Below are 21359 nucleotides of genomic sequence, written 5' to 3' on the forward strand. Positions count from 1 at the left end.
TTATTATTATTGATAATAATATTAGCAACGTCCGTGGAAATACTCATAAAATAGTAATAATAGGGAAAACCAATAATACGTTAAAAACTTCTGACACTCTTTTTTCAGTGTTGGAATTGCAAGTGATCCATTTGAATCTATGACTACTAAGAAAACTTCGATTTCTGAATTACTTATATGATTCTCAAAATGTGTATAACCTCCATGTTATAGAGGTTTTTTCGGCTAGTTGCTGAATGTCACTACGCCCTTTATTACTATTTCAGATATGATAAAAGAGTTTCATTTGGTCAATATGGGTCATTACAAAAAGACAAATCAGAAGTTGACTTTGGATATGAAATTTTATTCAAAAATTTTATTGTCAAGTTGACAGATATTGAGAAGTGTATTCATTCATTAACTGCATTCGAACGACATTTAAATTGAATACTGTATCGTTATCGGATCTGTGAACTCAATGGCTTTCAGAAACATTGTATCTTAGTTCTGTTTGCGATAGAAGGTTAACTCCACAGCACATGGTTCGAATAGGTGAAGATGAGAATGCTTTCAAAAGTGAAGTGCCTATTCGGAGACGAGATCAACTCGAAAGACCGCCAGCTGAGGTAATTTTTTCAACCAGATTATGCTTCACTTGTGATCGATCTATTCAGAATGAACTTATTGCAATAAACAAGATCTAACATGTTTGAAACTCAATGTTTTGACACAAACTCGTAATGGAACATGTAATGCTGCTGCAAATATTATCCAAATGAGTACCAAATGCAAATAAAATGTGTTTTTTTCAAGAGACATCTACATTCCCGAGGGTATCACGTCATGTAGACATCATTTGAACGATCGTGAATTCATCTTACAGCCTCTTACACTTGGATTACGTTTTATCAAAAGGCCTTACGTCGTAAAAGGTCCACAACTGCAAATATTCTTACAAGGACTTCCTAATGTTACCAATGGTTAAAAGACGATAATAGTTTTCCAGATCATGAATTCCAATCTTTTTCGCCTGTGAATACAGCAATTCCGAGAAATGTTCTCCTTCTGCGATATAGTCACTCTGAATCAGTGAAAGTTATGTTTCAATATCCGATTAGACAGGCAACAAGTTTGGTTGTTTCTATTGTGAGAAAATCCTTAAAGCAACGATTTCTTCCCTCAAACATTGAACTTGATGCATTTACAAGACAAAATTACATTGATAGACATATTACTGAGTTTGCGCTAACGTGCTGTATAACCCAGAACCGAATATTCCCAGAGTCATTGCATGCATTGATGGTACCTACTGCTTCATTCTAAAGAACAGGAATTTTCGTTCACTTCGACAGTCGTTTTGCATCCACAAAGGACGACACTTACTAAAACCAATTCTCATTGTGGTACCAAATGGCCTGGTGGCATGATGTTCGGGTACCATATTTTTCCGATAACGGAAACAACGATGCTGCAACACTTGTGAATGAGTTTGAAAGAGGTGCTGACAGAATGAGGACATGGTTCCAGGAGGGTGATATTATTTTGGTTGATAGGGGTTACCGAGATGCAACAGAATTGCTGGATCATTTGGGTATTCAATGGAAAATGACAGTGGGTCTTCAACGAGTGCAACATCAACTTTCAACGGGGGATGCTAACCATTCTCGTCTAGTCACAAAATCAAGATAGGTTGTAGAAGTGAGAAACGGCCACCTGAAATCTATATTCAAATTCTACCAACAGACCATGCAGATTACTCATCTTCCACATCTTGGAGATTTTTACAGAATTGCAGGGTCTATAATTAATAGATATCACCCGCCAATTTACATGGAAGGAGCTGTTGCCGCGCTGTCACGTAAATTATTGGAAAAAGCGAGAGAACCTAACGTTCTTCGAGCGTTGGTGGAAATTGAGAACACCAGGAGTGTTCCAAAGTAGGCCTGTTTGAATTCTCAACAAGTGACAGAGTTTTCCCATTTTAACATTAGATTATCTGAGGCAACTTTCGGTAGGTGTTTGTCAAATTCGTTTAGCTCCATCTTGCATTCAGAATAAACTCCAAAGGCAGGAAGATGAGGGAGAATTTCAATTTGAAATGTTAACAAACGTAGACAGAATTTCAGAACCTGTGCTAATAAGGGTTAGGAGTTTCTCGCGATTTCTTAATTCTACAAAGTGTCAATTATGGGTTTCATCGCCCGAATTAATGAAATCGACAAGGCAGAAGAAGATGATGACAATGAAAAAATTCAAGGGTATTATTGTACTTGTAAGTCTGGAGCTCACAATTTTCAATATTCTTTGAAAAACCTCTCTGATACAACTTATTTCAACATCGGTCGTTGAAAATTATTCACCTTGTATATAATGAACATCCTTTACCAAACTCCTGAAGTGAGAACTGAAAATAAAAATATGAGTATAAGCTGGGTGGAATATGTTAATCTTATCTGTAAATCTTCAACACCTTGTAGAGAAACAATTATCCATTTTTCAAGGTTGGACCCATGGACACTTGATCAGCTTGACTCGAACTTCATCATATATGAAAAATTCAGCAAATCAATTACAGGATGAGTTATAAAAAAATCTCCTTTTCGGAATTTTTGTCATCACCTAGTGTTTGTCTCATACTGTAACCCAATTTAGTTCAAGATGTGTGTTGAATGGTTCGTGGTCAAGTTTTCCTAAAGCTGAAAGTATAAAAAAATATACAATCAATACATCAGAATACATCAATACATCAGAAAAACTGTTACTTCTTGACTCACCTTGTACAAAATTTTGAATTGAAACAATTTTGAGATATCAATCAATCAATCATTTATTGAATCAGTTTTCCTTCACAAAAAAAAAAAAAAGACAAAAAAAACGTAACATCATCATAAAATACTGGCTGATTCAACAGGTCAAACAAACAGAAAAAAGTCAATATAAAACAAAAAACATACATGAAAAAGTTAATAAGCCACAATCAAATTAGGATTCAAAGAGAAACTCATCCACAGAGTAGTAAGCTTTTTGGAATAGAAAAATCTTGAGTCGCCTTTTAAAGACATTGATATTTGAGATTTATTGTACTCACTAAGCTTATTATATAGCTTAACCCCAAAGCACAGATACTTGAACGATGAGCATATCAGTGTGTTACTTGTTTAAGTCACATATTTACTTCATAGGGTTGATTTGGAATTTCATTTTGAATAATGCTGCACTCACCCTGTATAAGACAATATTTTTTATCAAAAACCAGTCTGAAAGAGTTGCTTTATATGCAAGCAATATTCGTTGCACAAAATATTTTTATTTAGAATGTTTTCCTGAAAGCAATATTACTCTAAAGAAATGGCCACGTACCAACTTTGACACCCTGTATCTCGAGAACTAGCCATAGGATTGAGTTGGGCCTATGGAAATTTTGATCAGTTTGGCTGAACTACATCATATCAAAAATTTATTTAATTTCACCGGGATCCATTTTCCATAAGAATGGTGCGGTGTTCTTTGGTAATTGAAGTTTGACCCCTTTTCTGTTGACATATCGATCTAATATTTGGTTCACATATTTAGTTTTGATACAATACAATTGAATAAATTCTGTATCATTGTTAATCCAAGATGGCCGCAGCTATAAAATGGCGGATTGCACATTTTTTTCACAACTATCTCAACTTTAGACTGATACTCAAATATATGTCGCCTTATTAGTTTAATTCGTAATGCTCAGATATTGGAAGTGTTCGGAAGCGAATTTCAATGTATTATAAGATGGTTGCAACTAGTGCCCAAAAACAAGGCATTTGTGATCTAATACCAGACAGTGCTGTTTCGACCCACTATAAGTCTCATCAGTGGTGCTAGGCAGAACAATCAATGCATTGCTGCACTCAAAAGGTTCTTGAATGACAAGCCTAAGTAGCGACGACGAAATCTCCACTTACGAAAATGCCATCCATGTAGTGAGACCTATGGCGGATGTTTGTCTAATGTTAGATAATGAATGCTTTGTTTTTGAGCTCTGGTTTGCAACTGACTTGGGAACCTCTTTTACCTTTGATATTCATAGATTGGGCCTTCTATCAATCCTATAGATGATTCACACATATATTACAATACATTTATACATGAATACCAAATTACAAGTTCTCAAATGAATATATTATTTTGATATGTTGGTTTTTTTTTAATTCTTCGTTCAGAATCTTCTGTATTGAGTAGTAGCTTTTTTGAGTTCTTGTTCAGACTTTCTTGTTATTAGTATATCGGTGTCATCTGCATATTTGTTATCTTTCAAATGTCATCCTGTAATTTTTTGTTTGATTAGGTCAGACCTCACACCTTTGATCTCGACTGTTTAAATCTGTTTTTGAAATGTTTTTTTTTCTGTCAACCAGCTATTGCAGCCTTGAGAAAGGCAATCTTCAAAAGTCGAACCTTGTATGAACTAAGGATTTACGATGATTACTTCTTTATTAAAGATATGGTATTATATATTTTAGACACGAATCTATTCGATTTGAAATAATTTGTTTTCCAATAAGTCATGATCAGCAGTGTTGAATGCCCGGCTCATGTCTAAGATAATTACTATTGATCATGGTGCAGGTTTCTATAGCTGACTTTACGTCTGCTACTGCAGCGGACATGATCAAAGACGAAGTGATCTACCCTGATGAGATACGCAAACTGAAAATGGTCCTGGTGCCTTTGTACTTATAACAGGATTACTTTTGTAACTGATAGGTCCGACTCTTTTTCAATTAGTTGGACAATCTTTGTCTTGTTAATTTTCAAGCTCACTTTCTTACGGTTGAAATTATTTCTATGATTATGTATTTCTATGCCCTCTCTGAACAGCCTCGGATAGTAACCTCTGGTTTTTTTGAGAGTATTTGAATTCCTCTGAGTATTTTTACGCCCTCTTAGTATTTACTAAAATAAATGGTGTGTTATCCACTCTGGATGATTTCTTCGAACACACTATGTAATAACATCATTTGTTTCTGCAGAATTTGTAGGGTACAGAAAGAAAATACTGAGATGCCATATTCAAGGTATGATTTTCGTTTGAGTGGTCTTTGTATTTTCATTTTTAATGAAAATAGTTTCTTCATTGTATCTTTATTATTTCTGTTAATGTTTTTCTTCATTATATTCCTGTACTCAGGGTCGGACTGGTCATATGATCGGGGTGGCTTTAGCCAGCCGGGCCCCCGTCCCCACCAATCTTCAAGTACCACTCGCCGACTACTTTATTACGGGCTCCTGGGCACTTACTTTGTGGTAGAATGCTGGCCCCGCTAACGACTTTATTCTATGCTCATATTACAGGTCCCTCACTTACTGCGGGCTTCCGACCCTACCTATCCATGGCTTGTGAAGTGCTACTCCTGATGACTGCTTTATCCTTGCCACCTCCAAATCCGACTCTTCCAGCGCTCACCAATAGTGTTAAAAGGAATAATTATTTTATCCTCATTGATTGCGGTCTTTGCAATGTTTACCTGTTTTTCTTCTAGTGTTTTTTGTCCTAATTCATGATGTGTGCACCTTGTCAAAATATGCTCTGCTAATTTGAATTTTCTTATATCTCGGTTTTTTATTTTATTCCGGTGTTCGGATTTTCTAATTTTGGAAGGTCTTGTGGTTTTACCAGTATATGTTTGATTGCATGTACATGGGAGACTGCAAATAGTGTGAACGTAAAAAGTTCCCTCTCTAAACTTTTGAATGGGACGAGAAAAAACATCATTTTCACTAGTTTTTGATAAGAAATACCAGTGTTACATCACTCGTCGCCGAGATAGCATTACCAACATTTTTTCATATAGAAATATAATTTGTGATATCTTGTTTGAAAGGCATTTCAATTTTCTATCCATTTTTAGATTATGAGTAATTAGCATATATAACCTGAAAACCAACGATAAATATAATTTCAAAATATATATATATATATATATATATATATATATATATATATATATATATATATATATATATATATATAGAGAGAGAGAGAGAGGTAGTCTTTGCTGACTAGTTACGAACAATTCCTTGGAGTTATTTGGGATAGCAGCCTATATATATATATATATATATATATATATATATATATATAGGCTCATTGAAACATTGTTATATGGATTTTTATCCAACGTCAAAAGGTGGGAATATATCTCACTGAGATAATTATTGTTTTTGTTTTAATGCAGTTTTTATTTTCAGCGACGAAAGCCATTTCAAGAAAGGGCATTTTTGTTGAACGTGTTTCACTAGCTAAGATCTTAGTGGAATCAAAATTCTTGACGTTTGACCAACATAGTTTGTGTTACACGATTGACATAGAATACTATATACCACATTCGTTCGAGAAGTGAGGGAGGGGTTCATTTTTGACTCTGGTGTGTATCGTTCTAATTGTAAAAACTGCTTTGGTGGCTATCTCAATATTCGGTGATTCATTGAAGATTCATTCATTGAACCTTTCGTCCTCCTGGCGAACCTCAGTTGAAAGGACAAGGGAAAAATTTTCAACCTGATGAAAATGAAGACGATTAGAACCGGTCAGAGGTAAGCTCCCGGTCTTGAGTTTCTGAGCAACTTATCCTAGCCACGCCTCACTGAAGTTGCAGAAGTACTGACCAAGATTACATTATGTGACAAGAGATTCGCGTCGGCGTTCAGCCGACGTGAATCCCGTTATGTTTGGTCCTCCATCTCAGTTGAAGTATCAGCTTACCCAGTTATAACACTATTTCCTATTTCACCTCTGCAAAGAATTCATTCGTTCAGTAATGCGATAGTGATGCATGCATTTTCGTCAAATATGAATCGTCTTTTGGTAGTAAATCAAAGTATTCTCTGGCATCGAAAAGCACTGATACAACGGATTTTCAAACATCAGTCACGATTTATTCCTTAATATCTCTGATGTATAGTTAACATATCCTTTTGTGATGAATCTTAAGTCCCTACCTTATACATAATGTCTGCAACCGTTCATCATGAATGTATAGTTCAAGTAAACGATGTAGTGCAACCTATCTTCCAACAGCTCCCCTTTAATAAAATAGTTAGGGAGCTAACTAATTTCCTTATTCAATAATCATTTTTAATTATATAAGAAACACCATAACTATATAATGTATATATATATATATATATATATATATATATATATTTATATATATATATATATATATATATATATATATATATATATATATATATATATATGGTAGAATATGATGTGTTGTTCTTCCGGGTGTTCATCCGTTGTGTACTATTCGATGGTCGACTATCGAATAGTACACAACGGATGAACACCCGGAAGAACAACACATCATATATATATATATATATATATATATATATATTTCAATATTAAATTCTACAAAAAGGATTTGAAGCTTTATATCTTCTATAAATTATCTGCGAGCGCTGTCGACAGTTGGTAGTACTGTCATCTTCTAGGCACCCTTCAAACTGTCAGTGTGTTGTTTCTTTTTTACATACAGCTTTGGTGAAATATACTCAAACACTGTACACAGACGACATTTGGGCATTCCTTCTTTCTACAACATTCAAAAGTCTTGTGAAGATGAAAATCAGTTTTTAGATCTGAGTTGGTGATAATTCAATAATGTCTTAATTCGATTCAGTTGGGACTAAACCATGAAGTTCCTGAAGAAATTAGAAGACAAGTGGATAATTAACATCCTACCAGAGACATACGAACATTGAAATATTCTATTCATATTCGTATATAGCAACGGAAGGTCCAAGTTTTGTTCGATTTTGATTAGTGTAAAATTCACAGAAATTTTCAAATTTAACATCACAACCAGTTAAATAAGCTGAAAACAGTGAGTAAATAGTTTAATAAGAAAACAGAGAATATTTGTGAAATGGAAGGCTTACGTTTGCTGATAACATGGATCGATCATTTGGTCAATGAATGGAACCAACAAAAATGCTGAAGAAATATAGTACTGATTACTATATTTTTATTAGACACTTTTTATTAGACAAAAAAGTGAGACCTACAAAAACTCACACCAATATCTACACCAGGTAATAATAATACAAACACAGAAGAAAAACAAACAGAAATGTATGCAATTTCTGTTTGTTTTTCTTCTGTGTTTCATCCACTTGTCTTCCCAGATGTGGCTAATTTCTTCAGGAACTTCATGGTTTAGTCCCAACTGAATCGAATCCAGATATTATTAAATTATCACCAACTCAGATCTAAAAACTGATTTTCATCTTCACAAGATTAATTGTGGTACTTTCACTGTTGTTTTGATGGGAAATTAGTAAAAAACTACCAAAACTTCAGTTTCTGTCGGGACTCCGGCGTTGCACGTGTGCACTTACTCACAGATGTAACTGGCATGAAGACAGGACTTACGGAAAAAACGGACACATTTGCAGAACAAAAATTTTGTTTTACCAAGACAACTCATCGTCTCACACCTCAGCGGTTGTCATGGCGAAAACCCACGAATTCCGATTTGAACTGCTTGACCATCCACCTTACTCACCAGGTCTAGCCCTAAGCGACTTATTTTTGTTCCCAAATATGATGTGTTGTTTTTCCGGGTGTTCATCCGTTGTTCATCAGTTACACCTCTCGAAGCGAAGCAGTAACTCGTCTTGATAATGCCATCTGAGATGATGGCGAAACGTCGACTATCGAATAGTACACAACGGATGAACACCCGGAAAAACAACACATCATATTCTACCATCCGTGAAAACCTGCATTGTAATATATATATATAAAAGTCAGAGTTCAAGATAATATCCTCATAGGAATTGGATATACATATAGGTGTGCCTCAGGGTAGCTTTTTAGGACCTCTGCTTTTTATCTTACACTTAATGTTGATTTTGTAAATTTATTTGCGGATGATACACTATTGGCATGCTACGATACAAGCTTAGATAAAGCTATCGATAAAATGAATGTCGCATTAAAGGATGTAAATGAGTACTTCATGGAAAATAAATTGAAACTGAATAAAATGAAAACTATAGGAATGATTATTACAACAAAATATAAATGGAACAACCTTGATTTAAATGAAATAAATCTACAAATCGATAATGAAAACATTGAAATTGTGTCATGTATCAAATATCTGATTATATATGTAAAAAAATATCTAAAAAACTATATTTCTTTGCAAGAATATCTGGTAATTTATCAACTCAGTCTAAAATGACTGTAGACAATGCGATAATCCAACCACATTTTGATTACTGTGCTTCTATTATTTTCTTGTTTAATCTAAATCAGGGATGTTCAATTGACGGGCCGCTTGCGGCCCGTGGCCATCAGTTGGAAATCCTGAACGCCTGAACGACTTTGAAAAGTATTAGATATTTTTTAACAAAAACACAAAATTAAAATTTTTATATACAAATACAAATTGTATATTATTACGACCTAATTTTTAATGTTTCAACTAGTAAAGTTAAGGTTTAATGCTAAGTATAAGAGAATCAGTAGGATTCTCTTATACTTTTTATAAAATGCTATATTAAAATTAAAGAGTGTTCCAAAACTCACATGCAGACGGTGTTCATTATTCAGAAAAGGGACATAAGATTCATGTGTAATGCCAAAAGTCGAGACTCCTGCAAACCCCTATTTGAATTACATAAAATCTTGACAGTTTTTGGAATCTTTATTTTAGAAACAGTATGTTTAATTAACAAACATAAATTGATATTTAGCGGTTACTCCAATTATTATGCCCTTCGTCAATCTATCGACCTAAGATTACCCATACCAGCCTCTATTCTAGTCAAAGACTCTATATATTATAATGGTCTCAACATGTTTAATCATCTACCTGACCATATACAAATTTTAGAGGATAGCTGTGTATTTCGAAAATCAGTAAAAGACTTATTATGTGGTAGACCCTATTATAGTTTAGAAGAGTTCTATGAGGAACGCTTTCTCTAATTTATTTTATCAACTGTATTTTTTATTAAACAAAGTATGGTTCACTGCATTTGAATATTTTAAACTTTTTTGGTATTTTTTATTGTATGATATCTTTAATCAAATTTATATGTGTTTGAGTATTTTACCATTATTTGTACCCTATATGTGTATGTGTGTGTATATGTATATTGTGTGTGTATATGTGGGTGTCTTGGGGTTTGGATTCTTGTTGAATGAAAGTTTTTCCTTTTTGATGTATATAAAGACGTTTTGTCCTAGGTCGAGGACTTTTTCAATTTAGTTTCTTATATTTGAGCTAGACTGCATTGTTGAAATAAAATAATTTTTGACATTTTTTTTTTCTGTCATAGTGATCTTGTTGTCTTGATTTTTATTTCACTTGTTAATGGCGGTGGCGTGAAACAACTTTGTACATCAGTAACTTGAACAAAGATATTTCTATTCAAAGAGAAAAGTTAGAAAATAAATTGCCAAACGATATACTTGAAGAATTTTTTAAACTAGAACACAAGAAAAATGAAAAATATTTTCTAAACATAAAACAAAAATACATTAAAAAAATTCACAACCTCCAAACAAACAGAAGTCCCCAACATCAACAGATGGACACATCCTTATGACTTACAAACCTCTCCAACACCAATATCCCCAAAGACATAGAAAAATATTCCACTGCAATAATTTCAGAAAGCCAAACTCCTTCCACTGAATATATAGCCAGTATAGAGGCAATATTAATTAATAATGAACAAGACACCAATAACGAAATGAGATTACAAATTGTCAATGCCATTAACAAACATAAAAATAAATTGAAGAACAATAAGAACAATAAAAATTGAAGGGGTTATATTTTTAGGAGTGATTAATTTTTGGGAAAAAACGTTTTGGGCGAAAGCCTAAAACTCCATCTTGATACAAAAAAAGGATAAGGGAATATTACAAAGAAAGGAAGGAAGTAATCAATTTGAAAATAAGTAACTCTATACATGGATGTGTAGATCATGCAAAGAAGTAACTTTCAGACACAAACTGAAAGAAAGTCCTCCTGAAACAGCTAATTTCATATAAACATTGAATTACACGAAAGAAAAAAATTCTTTCAGAACAAATACTTCTATATGAACACTGAATTATTCAGAGGATACTTTTCTCTACTCAGTTTGTATTTTAAACATTCGTTGTGGAATAAAAATAAGATATCATTCACATGAGTTCTACTTTAACAGATTGCACTTACATGGAACACTGTCACCCTCACTGGTATACATCGATGTTTCGCCTTAAAGACACTTGCCCTAAGGCTCTTCAGAACAAAATTGGATAAAATTATAGAAAATACACACAGGAGGACTTTCTTTCAGTTTGTGTCTGGCAGTTACTTCTTTGCATGATCTACACATCCATGTATAGAGTTACTTATTTTCAAATTGATTACTTCCTTCCTTTCTTTGGAAGATTCCCTCATCTTTTTTTTGTATCAAGATGGAGTAGTAGAAAGCCAAAAACTTTCTTTCCCAACAATAAAAAATCTCAACTCAAAACAAATAATAATTCAATCAAAACAAAAAGATTCATCAAAAACAACCCTCAAGTTATAATTACTAAATCTGACAAAAGTAATAAAACTGTTATCATGGACACCACAGAATATGAATAAAATGGAACTATAACTCAATGACAAAAAACATATCAGAAAATAAAAAATGATCCGACCAATAAATACCAACTTACAAACAATAAACTCATTAAAAAATGGAAATCAAAACAATACATTTCAAATCAATTAAAAAAAAATTACTAATCCAAAATGTTATCGCACCCAAAATATATGGCCTACCCAATGTACACAAAACCAATATACCCTTAAGACCCATTGTATCCAGCATTCAATCCCCATTTTATAATCTTTCAAAATTTTTAGGGAACAGCATATCCAATATTATCAACAAAAATAGCTACTATGTTAAAGATTCATTTTCTTTCATTTAATTAAAGAAAAAAACAAAATTATAACCAAATGGTACACTAAACCGACGTGGTCAGAACTTTACCTAAACTATAATTCAAATCACCCTATAACACATTAAAAAACCGTTGTAAGTGGTATGGCTGATAGAGCAATACACCTTAGTAGTCCATCGTTAAGAGAAGAAGCTCTAAATAAAGTAAGAAAAACCCTCCTTGATAATAATTATCCCCTTCAGTTCATAAACAAAATAATAAAAACAAGAATTCATAAATATTATAACCAAACAAGATACCCACAAAATACTCCAGAAATGAAACAATACGTTACAATTCCTTATGTACCAAATTTATCAGAAAATATAAGAAATATTCTCTCCAAATACAACTATCAAGTAGCGTTCAAACCCATTAACTTACTTTTACAGCTCTACACCACCTTAAAAAGTAAAACCCCAAAAATGGTACTACCAACTGTCAAAAGCGCTCGCAAAAGAAGTTGGCAATCCCTGATCTAAATCAAACATCTCAATTACAAAAAGCACTGAAATCGGAATCATGTTACAAACTTTGCGGTGGCTACCAGTTTCTTTAAGGCTGTATTAACTATGACATTTATATATAAAATTCTGAATGACTTATCACCTTCATATTTTTCTAAATTTGTCAGTCTAAATTCAGAAGTGCACAAATATGCCACAAGAAATCATACTTATTTGCATTTATGCAGAACAAATAGGAGAAGTGCCATGAATTCTTTATTTTTCAAAGGGTTTGATGCATACAATAAATTACCAAATGAAATTAAATCTAGTCCATCATTAAGTATTTTTAAAAAACAGTTATTGAAATCCATCCATAATGCTAGATAGAATAATACTTGGTAAGATAATATTAATAAATATAGTATTTGTATGTCGTTTTCTGCTTTTTATCATTGTATTGGAGCTGCATCTATATTGCAATGTATTTTTAATAGCATATGTCGTTATTTTCCAAATTAAAAATTTTTATTTTCAATTTTGAAGTATATCTACATTTCAAGTTTTCTTTTATAATTATTTTCAATTTCTATGTTAGTAATATGTTTTATATAATATTGTGTATTAGGATTACCTATTTCAATAAATATATTCTTCTTCTTAATGAGCTCTAGACAGCGGTTGCATATTGTAAACTTTAGGTGATCTATTGGACAATTCTAAGATACCACATCTCTATTTCTACTGGTTTGGATAAGTGACAAACCCAATCGATTACCCAAATATTGTTAGGTTTCAGTCAGAATATAGACTGGTTTGAAATAATGGATAGGCAGATGTCTTGAAGAATGGCCCACTAGATAAACTGATATGAATCCCTTATATTTTATGTGGGGATTCGTGAAATTCAATATACATAACCGCATTCCATTCCAGAGCTCATTAATAGAAAAAGAGGTGACTATCAGCCCAATTCAATTCCATAATGCAAGAAATGAATTTATAAAAAAAACTTATTATCAGGAAGTAATGGTGGACATTTTCATATATTTATCATTTGATAGAGAATAGAAATACCTATCAAACGAGGAATCACAAAACCCCCTTTCTATAATAAGGTAACGTTCTGTGATGCAACACTATTGTCTTCATTACAATTTACTAAAAATGAAAAAATTTAATCTGAATTTTATCAGACCTTGGTATCTTGTCCCGTTCGAACGAGGAGGGGAAACTTTTTACATCTGCATTGTAGGCCCGATAAACCTCGTGACCTTTCAAAATTATAAAATCAGACTGACATAAATTCCAGTAATACACAAAACTTGGTCCAATAGTGGTAACATATGTTTAATTCACAGATGAAATCGCCAAATACCTCGACAGAGTGGAAATATCCTTCATTTACAATTGCACAGAACCGCTTCCAAAGGAAAAACTTTCCAGGGCGAAAAAGTATCCTGATTACAACCCCAATACTGATCTTATGCCTGTCCCTATTTTTGTTTTGAGGAAATGTCGTGATAGCGACAATCCCTGCAGAATTTTCATTGATGATACTGGTCGGACCTACCAAAGTTGGGTTGAATATATAAACAAGAATAAGCTGCACGAATGCAAAATGGTTCTGCCGCGGATGGGACGGTAGGTTGCACTGAAACTCTTTTCTAAATAAAATGTTGGATAATAGATATTCACTTTCGGGGATTGATTAAAGTCCTTAGATAGACATAGTCATTGAAAAATTAATTGATTCGACTTAATTCAATGTTCACATGAAAGTAGTAGTTTCAAAATTATTTTTTCTTTTGTTTAATTCAATGTTTATGTGAAAGTATTTGTATTGGGAAAGCTTTTTTCTTTCAATTTGTTTCTGAAACTAACTTATACCTATGCATGATCTACATATCTTTGTAACTTTGAACTTAATTGCTTTATTCTTTCCTTTGGGAAATGCTACAGAAATAAATAGGATATTTGTTACTCAAAAACGAATTGTTAGAATGATGTTCAACATGAAGCCACGTGATTCTTGCAGGGAAATTTTTAAGAGTAAAAAGATTGTGACAGTTTGCTGCATTTATATTTATAAAAGTTGCTTACACATTAAAAAGCATGAAAATGAGCTAATAAAAAACAATTACCACCATCAATATTGCACTAGAAATGCTTCAAATTTAATAACAATGACTCACAGAACATCCGCATTTGAAAAATCGCCAACTTATGCTGGGGTAAAAATATATAATAAACTCCCTAATCTAATGAAGGCCAGTAATACTATCGAATTAAAAAAAACACTGAAAGATTTCTTATTGGCTAAATCTTATTATACATTACAAGAGTATTTCGCTGATTGAGCTTTTGTGGATATCTGTGTGTAAATAATCTTATTCTTTTATATTTTAATCTTACATTTTTACACTTGTAAATCTATACGTTTTTACATTTTTATTTATACATATGTGTATATATATATATATATATATATATATATATATATATATATATATATATATATATATATATCTGTATTTTATGGTTCTATGTTTATATGTATTGAATGTATATTTACATGTTTGTTTGTTTACATATTTATGAGTATAAGTTGACATGTTCGATACCATGTAGTTGGTCCATGAATGAATAAATTTCTTTCTTTCTTTCTTTCTTTCTTTGGAAGTTTACCACATTTTTATTATAGAGATAGAGATAGAGTTTTATTTAACCATGTTACTTATAAATACATTTATGGCAGGTCACAGTACATAAAGAGAAACATTGCAATAAAAATAAAATGTTATACACATAAAAGGAATACATATAATACACAATAAAATTATTATTTGAAAATAATTATTGGCTGACCAAATAATCATTTGATGCTAAAAAAAATATATGTTATGGGTTTTTTAATGAACTCTCTTGGTTCAAATATTCCATTATATTGTATAAACATTTCTCGAGGAGAAACTTTTTGATGACGGCTTTGAATTTGTTAAATTCCAATGATGTCACTGATTTATCGAGAGTATTATACAAATTCAGGTTCAGAGAATTTTTATTGCTAACAGATATACTATGCCGTTGGGGATTCAACATCTCTGCAGATTTTGTGTTGTACTGATGAATATCGGAGTGTTTTTTGAATTTGTTTATGTTTTTATGTATCTCTAACAAAACGATGTATACAGGCTGATTCACGGTGGATGGCACATTAGACGTTTCTGGTGAACCAGACAACGGATCACTTTGAAAATTCAATGGAGGGCATATTCGGACATTCTCTAGCCAACTAAAATATTTTCGACAATGCGGTGTTGCCGCTTCTATTGGAAAGCAGTAGCAACTTTGATTTTTCAAATGGAACACTCTGTATATAATATCATTTTTGGAATCTCCAACAATTCCCCGACAACTTTTCTTGATATTTCCCTATACCTATCTGTTACCGTTTTCGAAATAAAAATTAATTTCAATTTTTTTCTTCGAAAATCATGACTTCTAAAAATGCCCATATCTTTTAGTTAAGAAGTACTATGATACAAAAGAAGTACTATGATACAAACAAAATCAAGGATATATTTAATACATACGGCATAACTCAAGAGGTAAAAACGTTCACCAGAGTGACGAATACAAGTAAAACACTAATTGATTATGTACTAACGAATTTCGAAAATAGTCAAGTGAGTGTACTAGACGAACCAAAAATTACTGATCATGCTGTAATATCAATCAAATGTTTCTATTCTGAAAAAATTAATTTTAGCAACAAATGTATGAAAATTGTAAGACGATTAACTGATAAAAATCTCGATGATATCAATTTAAACTTGATTAACTGCACTTTTCTGCTAAATAGTACCAATATAGATGATATTTTCATTAATATAAAAGAACACTTCAACCAAGTTGTAAATGAGATTGCTCCCTTAAAAACAATTACTCATTATGAAAATGAATTACCCTGGTACGACAACGAAGTCAGAAAACTAAGTAGAGATAGAGACATGGCATATAAGTGTTTTAAACTGAATTCAAGTGATGTGAATTGGGAAAATTTTAAGCTTAAATGAAATGCTGTTGTAAATATCATTAAAAAAAAAAGAAAGATCACTTTTACTTCAACCAAATTGATAGAAATGTACATAATCCACGTTTAATGTGGAAAACGTTGAAAAACTTAATAAACCCGAAAAAAAACCACAATTACTATTTTAATGGTGTATACTTTGAACGGAATGGACGAAATATATTGATAAAAGACAGTAATGACATAGCAGATTGTTTTAATAAATACTTTCTAAGTAGTATCAACGATATTATCTAAAGTATTGAAGAGTGTGAGTTAGTTTGCTATATTGAAAATTATGAAGATAGCTTTAGTGCCTTCGAACTAATAGACCTAAAACAGCTGAAAATAGTAATATCGGAAATTGATGCTAATAAAGGTTCACCTATTGATGAAATGTATAGTAAAATTATAAAAAACAGTTTTCAGGTAATTGGTCATGTATGGTGTTATTTTATAAATACATCATTAGAAAAAGGTATGGTTCCTACAGAATTGAAGATTAATACTGTTACTCCAACTGAAAAAGTGACTAATACAAATAAATGTAGTGAATTCCGCCCTATCAACACTTTACCTTGTGCTGAAAAACTGTTAGAGCTAGTAGTTTATAAACAACTGTTGCAATATTGTAATGAAAAGAGTATACTTTTTATGAATCAATCTGGTTTTAGATCCAATCATTCATGTGAGTCAGCCATTCAGTTAACTGTTAATGAATGGAAAAGTAGTATGAGTAAAAATATGTTCACTGTGGTTGTGTTTTTGGATTTGAGGCGAGCATTTGAAACCATTAACCATAATATACTCCTAAAAAAACTGAAACTCTACGGCATAAGGGGAAAAGTACTTGATTGGATTAACAACTATTTAACAGGTAGACAACAACAAACAAAAGTTGGTAATTCATTGTCAGCTCCATTGGAAGTGCAACATGGAGTTCCACAAGGAAGCATTTTGGGTCCGCTATTGTTTCTTCTATACATAAACGACATAAAGCATTACAATGAATGTGACTATATACACTTGTTCGCAGATGACACGTTAATATCAGTAACTGATAAAGATTTGAATAATGCCGTACAAAAGATGAATAATTCTTTAAATAGAATAACAGAATACCTCAAAATGAATAAATTGAAACTGAATGTAGACAAAACAAAGGGGATGATAATTGCCACACCATTTAAATACAGACAATTTGATATCAATGGAATTCACATCAAAATAGAAAATAATACAATTGAATTAGTTCAAGAGTTTAAATATTTAGGGTTTATGCTTGACAACCACTTAACGTTGAATGGTCATTTCAATTATATTCAGAAAAAAATACTCAAAAAACTATATTTTTTTTCGAGGGTATCTCAGCATTTGAGTATGAGCTCAAGAATTACCGTATATAATACAATTATCAAACCTCACTTCGAATATTGCCCGACCTTATTGTATGGTTTTGACCTCAATAAAATGAGATCACTACAAAAACTTCAAAATCGTGCAATGAGAATCACTTTGAGATGTAACAGATATACACCAATATCATTGATGTTGGGAACATTACAATGGCTGTCAATAGAAAATAGACTTATTTATTTAACTATGAGTTATATTTTCAAAATGTTGCATAATCTTCTTCCATCATATTTTCACAAATATATAACTATAAATACGCAAGTTCACCAGCATGATACGAGAAGTAAACATAACTTACATGTGACTAGGCAAACAAAAGCTTACAATATTAAAACTTTGGTGTTCAAGGGATTCATTGCTTACAACAGTTTGCCAGATGATATAAAGAAATCAGAAACTCTGCAACAGTTTAAAATAAAAATGATAAACCATTTACAGCAAAAGTAAAATCGTTGTATTGTATATCTATCAGGATTAATAATTTTTAGTATCAATACGAGTATTAATATATGTATCTCCTTACGGGATATGAGTGTATAGTGGGTAGTGGGATAGCATAACTTACTGGTTTCATATGTATGTTTGTATATGATTATTGTGGTATTTGGCTGTACGTGAATGGTATCAATATATGTATTTTCTTTCGGGCTATAAGTGTATATTGGGATAGCATTCTTATTGGTTCATATGTATATGATTATTATGGTATTTGGCTATACTTGAATGGTTTTCTTTTAGCAAAACAATGGAAAATATAACTCGAAATGTAAATACCTAGAGTGTACGTTTAAATTTAAAACAAAACAAATATATTAATACTATCGAAGGAGCTGCTAATTACTATATATAAGATTATACTTTGTGAATGTAGATTAGGATTACCTATTTCAAATAAAGATTATTATTATTATTATTATTATTATTATTATTATCGAAATTTGGTTTGGAGTTAGGTGATACTTGGACACTTCCCACACGTCAGCCTAATCTCCGTTACTTCAATACAGGGTGGTAAAAAAATACAGTTTTTTCGTTTGCTTGAAAAAGTTGCTGAAATTTGATTATTTTAAATGGAACACCCTGTATATTATTGAAAATTCGGAAAGCTGCTGAACTTTGCTTTCTTTCTATGTATATCATACCTATACCTAACTAGTCAAGTTTCGGACTTATGAAGATTTATTTGTGAAAATGTCCCTTCAGAATGGTATTTCCATTCGGTATTTGGTAAGCAGGCCATGATTACTATTTGACAATAGCGTTGTGACATTCTCCTAATAATATCGACATTTTCGTCACTTCAGAAGTTGCAAATACCTTCAAAACGATGGAACAAAACTATTCAAACGAAGTTCTTATGAATTTTTTTATTATTTTTGGACAGTGTGACAAAATTATCAGCAGAACATGTAGAAAGTTCAATGAAATGTATCCGAATCTACCGCCAATGAACCTCAAGAAATTTATACGAATTCAGAACAATTTCAATAAGTTTGGATAAACTTTAAAAAAGCACCAAGAAACTTGAAATTGGAAATATTGACATGAATAATTATAAAAAAGTAAAACAATCATGTGGAATATTTCAAAATATGTTCGAATCGCTGGCCGTTCACTTCCAAGCACTTTAAAATGCGGGTGTTGACTGCTTTCGTGGTGGCAGATCTGATTTCATTGGGATCCAAATCTTCAAATGTTTGGGCAATCCTTTCTAACAATTCATCTCTCGAACGCACGGGTATTTTGTAAACTTTTTCTTTAAACATTCCCCACAAATAAAAATCTAATGGATTAAGATCGAGTGATCTCGCTGGCCAATTCCATGGTCCCAAGCGCCTCGTCCACCGATCGTCAAATAGTCTATCCAGTTCTGCGCTCACTTCTCTTGTGCAATGTGCAGGAGCTCCGTCTAGTTGGTACCAACAGTTTCGATATATTCAGGTAGCTTCTGGATGTTAATGACTCCTCGTATATCACGTACCTCAATTTGTTGTCCATCAACATGCAGAAGACATTAAAACTAAATTTTTCTTGAAATCCGGCTTCTTTTGTGACGTGAGGATTTTCACTGGACCAATAATGACGATTTTTTCTATTGAAAATCCCTTCTCTCGAAAATTTCGATTCATCAGTACAAATAATTTTATTTAAAAAAAGTGGATTTTCTTGAATGCGTGTCAACAACATTTCACAAAATTCTACTCTCTGTTGAGGATCTTGAGGCTTCATTGCTTGAATTTTGGTGAATTTATAATCATGCATTTTATGTCTTCGCAAGATTCTTTGAACCGATGAATATTTTATACCCAAATCTTCTTCAGCACTTCTTATCGATGACTCGGGAAATGCGTGAAAATATGCTAAGACATCAATCTGGTTGTCTTCGAAAGTTACGGGTCGAGGCAAGTTCCTTGGTGCTTTTAAAGTTGATCCAAATGCATTGAAATTGTTCTGAATTCGTATAAATTTCTTGAGGTTCATTGGCGGTAGATTCGGATACATTTCATTGAACTTTCTACATGTTCTGCTGATAATTTTGTCACACTGTCCAAAAATAATAAACAAATTCATAAGAACTTCGTTTGAATAGTTTTGTTCCATCGTTTTGAAGGTATTTGCAACTTCTGAAGTGACGAAAATGTCGATATTATTAGGAGAATGTCACAACGCTACTGTCAAATAGTAATCATGGCCTGCTTACCAAATACCGAATGGAAATACCATTCTGAAGGGACATTTTCACAAATAAATCTTCATAAGTCCGAAACTTGACTAGTTAGGTATAGGTATGATATACATAGAAAGAAAGCAAAGTTCAGCAGCTTTCCGAATTTTCAATAATATACAGGGTGTTCCATTTAAAATAATCAAATTTCAGCAACTTTTTCAACAAACGAAAAAACTGTATTTTTTTACCACCCTGTATTGAAGTAACGGAGATTAGACTGACGTGTGGGAAGTGTCCAAGTATCACCTAACTCCAAACCAAATTTCGATATCATAGTACTTCTTAACTAAAAGGTATCGGCATTTTTAGAAGTCATGATTTTCGAAGAAAAAAATTGAAATTAATTTTCATTTCGAAAACGGTAACAGATAGGTATAGGGAAATATCAAGAAAAGTTGTCGGGCAATTGTTGGAGATTCCAAAAATAATATTATATACAGAGTGTTCCATTTGAAAAATCAAAGTTGCTACTGCTTTCTAATAGAAGCGGCAACACCGCATTGTCGAAAATATTTTAGTTGGCTAGAGAATGTCCGAATATGCCCTCCATTAAATTTTCAAAGTGATCCGTTGTCTGGTTCACCAGAAACGTCTAATGTGCCATCCACCGTGAATCAGCCTGTATGTATAATGAAGGCACTGGCATGATACCAAGCTGAACAAAGTGTTGATGACAGTGATCTTTGTATCCTATATTTGCTAAAATGCGAATGGCTTTTT

General features: G+C 32.3%; 1 protein-coding gene across 4 annotated transcripts in view; it reads left to right on the forward strand.

Moving 5' to 3' along the window:
• The window catches only part of LOC111512325 (uncharacterized), a 107228-nt gene that overhangs the window by 43778 nt on the left and 42091 nt on the right, over positions 1–21359 (forward strand). For all 4 annotated transcript variants that reach the window (XM_074186251.1, XM_074186253.1, XM_074186250.1 and 1 more), the window contains exon 6: positions 13782–14064. In XM_074186251.1, the coding sequence (XP_074042352.1) occupies positions 13782–14064 (283 nt within the window). The remainder of the gene's footprint in view (positions 1–13781; positions 14065–21359) is intronic.

This window comes from Leptinotarsa decemlineata, unplaced genomic scaffold (genome assembly GCF_025532065.1).
Source record: "Leptinotarsa decemlineata unplaced genomic scaffold, Ldec_3_MD MMD2_tig00078422_RagTag_RagTag, whole genome shotgun sequence".
Classification (NCBI taxonomy): domain Eukaryota; kingdom Metazoa; phylum Arthropoda; class Insecta; order Coleoptera; family Chrysomelidae; genus Leptinotarsa; species Leptinotarsa decemlineata.